The sequence below is a fragment of the Phaseolus vulgaris genome, chromosome 11, assembly GCF_000499845.2.
Source record: "Phaseolus vulgaris cultivar G19833 chromosome 11, P. vulgaris v2.0, whole genome shotgun sequence".
Taxonomy (NCBI): Eukaryota; Viridiplantae; Streptophyta; class Magnoliopsida; order Fabales; family Fabaceae; genus Phaseolus; species Phaseolus vulgaris.
Window position 1 is genome coordinate 22,562,250 of NC_023749.2, and position 6,930 is coordinate 22,569,179.

Below are 6,930 nucleotides of genomic sequence, written 5' to 3' on the forward strand. Positions count from 1 at the left end.
CGACTGCTAGGGCGCCTTTTTGTCCTCTTTTTTGCAGGAATCCACAGGCAACCAGTGGGAAGGAGTCCCTAGCTGACGGTTGAGGTCGCGCACGAAGACGTCCCGGTCAACCGGACGGAACAGGTACGGTGATCGGTGGTCAGTAACCGAGTGGCCACCGACAGATCAGTTCCAAGATAAACACCCGGGGGGAGAACGCGAGAAGCAATAGAGCACCGATCAGTCATCGGGTGCATGGTCATCGGGGGTTCGTGTTACACGCAGTTAAACTAGGACTGAGATTGCCAGCGAGAGCGTTACGCATGGATTTCGCATGATCATATCTCAGAGAAAGAGGAGCTGCTCGCCGGAAGAATCGTGCACGAGAGTGGCCTGAGGGAGTTAGTAAACCAGTCAGTGATTGGTGACTCTCTTAACCCATTACGTGCATGACATCGTGAAGGGGAAATCGTGTATGCAGAGAGCAATGCTTGGTGAGTGTGCCTAGTCCAGCCACACCTGTCGTTCTCCTAAGAGTGTGCGATTCACCCAGATGGAAGAAACACGCTAAGTTACTCCCCAAGGGAATAACTTAGGCGCACAAAGAGATGCGCTAGAGCTCTTCAGGTAGTGGCACGTGTACGGTTAGATATGAGTTGCATGCCTCCACATGTCACCATCTGAGAGGGGCGCGGCCAAGATAAAGGTGCACTCCACGTCGTGAAAGGGACAACAGAAACACAAACACCCACATCTTTACTGATTGTGGTACGTTTTCGCACAATAGCGTAACAGAATTTTGACACACGCAGAGGATAGCGTAACAGAATTCTGTTAGGCACAGACACAGAGAAAGAGATTGAGTGAGATTATTTTTTGTTGGTGGTTCTGTGACCTAACTTGAGTGTCGGAGTGCAAACGGCCGCTAGAGGCGCCGTTTGTGTGTTTTGCAGGTTGCGTTTGAAGTTCCCGAAGAATGTTCTAAGAGCATTCTTGCAGATAGCACAGTTGCATGGGCGGGGTAAGGAAGCGACAAAGCAATCCCTCCACGCTAGAGTTGGCGACAGGATCATTTGGCACCCACTGTGGGGCCCTGTGAATCGTGGTCCCATCCACACCAAAGTTTCTGAAGTTTCTCAAAGTTTTGCTGAGTTTTTTGCTGAGTTTTTGCTGAGAAAATGAGGAGAACAAGACAAACATCACCTGCGCCATCTGCTGAGGAAGGAGCTGTGACAGTGGCGCAGGTCCTGGAGATGATGCGTGCGCTGCAGGACAATGTCGCAGCGTCGAGAGCTGAACAAGAGAAGATGCAGGCGGAGTTGGCTGCATCGCAGAGCAGGAATGATGAGCTGAATCGCGTTAATGAGGAGCTGAAAAGGACGTTACAGGCGCAGAAGGAACGCGCAGTTGAAGAAGGGATGTTGATGCCACCATCGCCTACGAGGGCGTTCCCTATGCCATTCTCCCCTGAAATCATGCAAACCGTGGTGGCTCCCAACCTGGTGGGAGTGAAGGCGTCCTTCACGGGGGTAGAAGACCCAGAAGCGCATCTGATGGCGTTTCACACTCAGATGATGCTGTATGGGGGCTCAGATGTCGTGTACTGCAAGATGTTCATGAGTACACTGAGTGGAATCGCCATGGAATGGTTCGTGAGTCTGCCAGAGGGTCATATCACGTCCTTCCATCAGTTTTCGAAGCTTTTCACTGAGCAGTACATCGTTAACAGAGCACCTTCAGTGGTGTCATACGATCTGTTCGATGTACGCCAATATCAAGGTGAGTCGCTGAAAGACTACCTCAACCGCTTCAGAGCAGAAGTGGTTAGATTGCCCAGCAAGGACGAGGATATGCTGGTGCATGCGTTTAAGAAGGGAGTGCTGCCTGGTCCCTTCAGTGAGTCGCTCATCAGGAGCCATCCCAACACCTTTGCGGAGATCCGGCGACGCGCGGTGGTGCACATAGTGGCAGAGACAGAGGTTTCTGAGAAAAGAGGAAGTGCTGCACCACTGAAGCCACGTGGAGGACAGGGGAAGCAACAGCAGCACACGAGGGTGCATGAGGCAAAGGAGGGAAAGAAGGTGCAGGGGAAACCTCGTCCTTATGCACCCAGGAAGGACCGGGGCAGGGGGCGTGCGAGGGAGAATAATGCACCCCCAAGATACGATTTCATGGTAGGGTACTTGGGAGGAAGAAGAACGAGTGGTGTGAGTTTCACCAAGCCTTTGGCCACACACTCCACTCCTGCTTAGCGTTGGGACACCAGCTGGCGAAGTTGGTAAAGTCTGGGTTCCTGGCAGACTACCTGCGGGAGGCGCAGGTTGATCACGCATCGGGGGCCCAGGCAGGAGAACAGCAGCATGAAATCCCTGTGCACGGGGAGGTGCAAACGATTGCGGGAGGCTTCTTCGGTGGGGGGTGCACCGCATCACAAAGAAGAAGGTATGCTCGATCGGTTATGGCTGTGGACTCGGTGGACGAGGGCCATTTCCCCGAGGTAGACATCACTTTCAAGAAAGCTGATCTACGGGACGTTGTACCGCACGACAACGATCCTGTGGTCATCTCCCTCATCACAGCAGGAAGGCGAGTACACAGAGTGCTCGTAGATCAAAGGAGTTCGGCAGACGTCATGTTCTGGCCGACGTTCTACAAGTTGCAGCTGTCCCCCGATCAACTAAGGTCGTATACCAGGTGTCTTTACGGCTTTGCAGGGGATCAGGTAGAGGTGCGGGGGTACATTGAGTTGAGAACGACGTTCACCGATGGAACAACAGCCCGCACCGAAAAGATAAGCTACTTGGTGGTGAACGCCCCTTCTGCGTACAACATCTTGCTGGGAAGGCCAACACTCAATAGGTTGGGTGCAGTGCCATCGACGAGGCACATGAAGCTGAAGCTGCCGTCGATGGAGGGGACCGTAATAACCATCAAGTCAGATCAGGCTGAGGCTAGACGCTGTTATGTGAACAGCCTTAGGCAGAAGAGGAACATATGCCATGTCACCTCAACACCACCATCAGGTGTGCTCGAAGAGCGATTGGTGGTTAGGGGAACGCATGGCGATCAGGAGATGGAGGCTGCTACGCTGGGGGGCTCCCAGGTAGCTCAGGTGGAAGCGGAGGAGGAGGGCATGATCACTCCTCGCGAGTCAGGGATCGCGAGGGCGGTCATCGCCAGCGAGGCAAGACCCCACCCAGCTGAGGGGTGGGTAGAAGTAGATATAAGGGGGAAAAGGTTCAAGTTGGGAGGATCGCTCGGCGAAGAAGAACGAAGGCTGATCGAGAAGCACATGGGCGCGTTCACATGGTCAGCATCTGACATGCCAGGAATCGACCCTGACTGCCTTTGCCATCGCCTGTCGATGGATCCTAAAGTTCGACCTGTGCGTCAGAGGCGAAGGAAATTCAACGAAGAAAAGAGGAAAGTGATCCACGACGAAGCGCAAAAGCTCCTTGCCGCAGGGCACATCAGGGAGATCCAGTACCCTGAGTGGCTAGCGAACGTGGTACTGGTGCAGAAGCCAAACGGCAAGTGGAGGATGTGCGTGGACTTCACTGACCTCAACAAGGCATGCCCCAAAGATTCTTACCCTCTACCCAGCATAGACGCTCTAGTCGATAGCGCATCAGGGGGGAAGCTACTCAGCTTCTTGGATGCATTCTCAGGATACAACCAGATCAGGATGCACCCCAGGGATGAATGCAAGACCGCATTCATGACTGAACGGTCTTGCTACTGCTACAAGGTAATGTCGTTCGGGCTGAAGAATGCGGGGGCTACCTACCAGCGACTTATGGATAGGGTGCTCTCGCCCATGCTTGGAAGGAACGTGCATGCATATGTAGATGACATGGTGGTCACATCCCGAGAAAAGGAGCATCATGTGGCCGATCTGGAGGAATTATTCACCACCATCGCCAAGTACAGGTTGAAGCTCAACCCTGAGAAATGTATTTTTGGCGTGGAGGCTGGGAAGTTCTTGGGTTTCCTCCTGACAGAGCGTGGAATCGAAGCTAATCCAGAGAAGTGCGCAGCAATCGTGGCGATGAGGAGTCCAACGACGGTGAAGGAGGTGCTGCAACTCACCGGTCGGTTGGCAGCATTATCCCGGGTTATGTCCGCTGGAGGGGAGAAAGGTCATCCGTACTTCCAGTCTCTTAAGCGCAACAGCAGATTCCTTTGGACGCAGGAGTGCGAGGAGGTCTTCATCAAGTTGAAGGAGTACTTGGCAAGCCCACCGGTCTTGCGTAAACCACAAGTGGGCACCCCTCTTCGTCTATACTTTGCTGTGACGGAGAGAGCAGTCAGTTCAGTCCTGGTGCAAGAGCAAGATCAGGTTCAGAAGCCTGTGTACTTTGTGAGTAAGGTACTGCAAGGCCCTTGATCCGATCGGTCATCGGTAGTCGATGACATCAGCATCAGAGAACCACGTGGACCACTCACAGGGTGACACGTGGACCAGGTGGCAGAGAGGTAGGGGGACGATCGCCAAGAGAGGTGATCGGTGGTCAGTAACCAAGTTACCACCGACAGATCAGGCGGCAGAGAGGTCGGGGGACAGATCACCCAGAATGGTGATCGGTGGTCAGTAGCCAAGTGACCACCAGCAGACCAGTTCCCAGACTCGCGCCTGGAGGCAGAGCGCGAGTAGCGAATAAACACTGATCAGTCATCGGGTGTATTGTCATCGGGGTCTCGTGTTACACGCAGTTAAACTGGGACTAAGGTTCCCAGCGAGAGCGTTACGCATGGACCTCGCATGAGCACACCTCAAGGAATCATGCACGAGAGTGGCCTGAGGGAACCAGTAAGCCAGTCGGTGATTGGTGATTCCCTCAACCCATTACGTGCGTGTCATCCTGAAGGGTAAGTCGCCTACGCAGAGAGTAACGTTTGGTGAGTGCGCCTAGACCAGCCACACCCGACGTTCTCCTAAGAGTATGCAATTTGCCCAGATAAGAGAAGCATCCCAAGTTACTCCGCAAGGGTGTAGCTTAGGCAGACAAAGAGAGGCGCTAGAGCCCTTCCAGTAAGTGACACGTGTGTGGTTAGATGTGAGTTGCAGGCCTCCACGTGTCACCATCTGAGAGGGGTGCGGTCCAGACAAAAGAGCACTCCGTACTGCTAAAGGTACAGACAGGCGCAGCCAAGCGCAGACATGCGCAGACTCTCACGCTCCCCATTGCTGATTCTGAAGGTACGCTTTCTCTGAAAAGCACGACAGGGTTCTGACACATGCCAGAAAAGCATAACAGAATTCTGTTATGCCCAGAAGCAGGGAAAGAGGGATAAAAGACAGAATCAGAGGGAGAGTGGAGGAGAAAAAGAAGAAAAAAGGAGAGAGGAAAAAACAGAGTGCAAGTTTTTCTGATACACACGTTTTTTACTAAGTTTCCAGTATTCTGGTGGTTCTGTTGAACTAACTTGATCGTCGGAGTGCAAACGACCGCTAGAGGCGCCGTCAGTGTATTTTGCAGGTCACATTTCGAAGACATCTGAGAGAGAGAGTTCAGAAGGTGATTCTTCAGGAGACACAGTCGCGAAGACAGGGCAGAAAGTGTTACGAAGCGATTCACCCACGTTCAAGTTGCCGGCAGGATCAGCCCTGAAACAAGGTACCAAGCCCTCGAGAAGGCTGCCCTGGCGGTGGTATTTTCAGCAAGAAGGCTCAGACATTATTTCCACAGCTTCACAGTAGTGGTAATGACAGATTTGCCCATCCAAAAGGTGCTTAAGAAACCAGATGTAGCGGGAAGGATGGTCAAGTGGGCGGTGGAATTGTCAGAGTTCGACATTCAGTACGAGCCCCGAGGACCGATAAAGGGGCAGGTGTTCGCCGACTTTGTGGTCGAGCTGTCGTCGGTCGCGACACCTTCAGAAGGTTTAGACTTCTGATGGGTATTATCAGTGGATGGCTCCTCCAATCAGCAGGGGAGCGGCTCTGGGGTCATTTTGGAAGGCCCGAACGGAGTGCTGATCGAGCAGTCCCTCCGCTTTGCCTTCAAGGCTAGCAACAATCAGGCGGAGTATGAAGCCCTGATCGCAGGAATGTTGCTAGCAAGAGAAATGGGAGAAAGAAGTCTGGTTGCTAAGAGTGACTCTTTGCTAGTCACCGGGCAAGTGACAGGGGAGTTCCAGGCGAAAGATCCCCAGATGGCAGCTTACCTGGAATACGTACAGCTCCTGAAGACGTCCTTCACCGAGTTTGAACTAGTTCATGTGCCGAGAGAGCAAAATTCCAGAGCATACCTGCTTGCCAAGCTGGCCAGCTCAGGCAAGGGGGGAAAATAGAGGACCGTCATTCAGGAGACCTTGAAGGTACCGCGAGCGTTCGTGTCAGACAACCAGGTACTTCAAGTTTACAAATCGATGGAGCGTCTGGCGATCGGCCATCGTTCACTGACTCAAGAGACGTTGAAAGCACCGAGGGTTAGAGCGCGACCGGCAAAGACCGATGAGGCGATGGAAGTCTGCGCTGTTAAGGAGCCCGACACGTGGATAACACTGTACCAGTTGTACTTAGAAGATGGTGTACTCCCACTTGACCCAACAGAGGCAAAGAGAATAAAGAGGAGCTCGAGTAAGTTTACTTTGATTGATGGAAACCTGTTTAGATTTGGGTTTTCTCATCCTGTGCAGATCTGCGTGTATGGCGAGCAATGCACTAGACTTATGTCAGAGCTACACGAGGGGGTATGCGGAAGTCATGTAGGTGGTCGCGCTTTGGCAAGTAGGATCCTCCGCGCAGGGTACTACTGGCCAACGCTGAAGGAAGACTGCGTGAGGTATGCTCAACGTTGCAAACAGTGTCAACTTCACGCAGATTGGCATAAGGCACCTCTCGAGGAGTTGAAGTCTATCCATAGCCCGTGGCCATTTCACACATGGGGAGTCGACATCCTAAGACCTTTTCCCCTGGCGATAAGGCAGATGAAGTTCCTCATCGTG

At 52.9% G+C, this 6,930-nt stretch overlaps 1 protein-coding gene across 1 annotated transcript; it reads left to right on the plus strand.

Moving 5' to 3' along the window:
• Positions 1-1,157: 1,157 nt before the first annotated feature.
• Positions 1,158-2,231, plus strand: LOC137836988 (uncharacterized). Its single transcript, XM_068645800.1, has one exon. It carries the CDS (start codon positions 1,158-1,160, stop codon positions 2,229-2,231), a length of 1,074 nt encoding a protein of 357 aa, XP_068501901.1.
• The last annotated feature ends 4,699 nt before the right edge of the window (positions 2,232-6,930 follow it).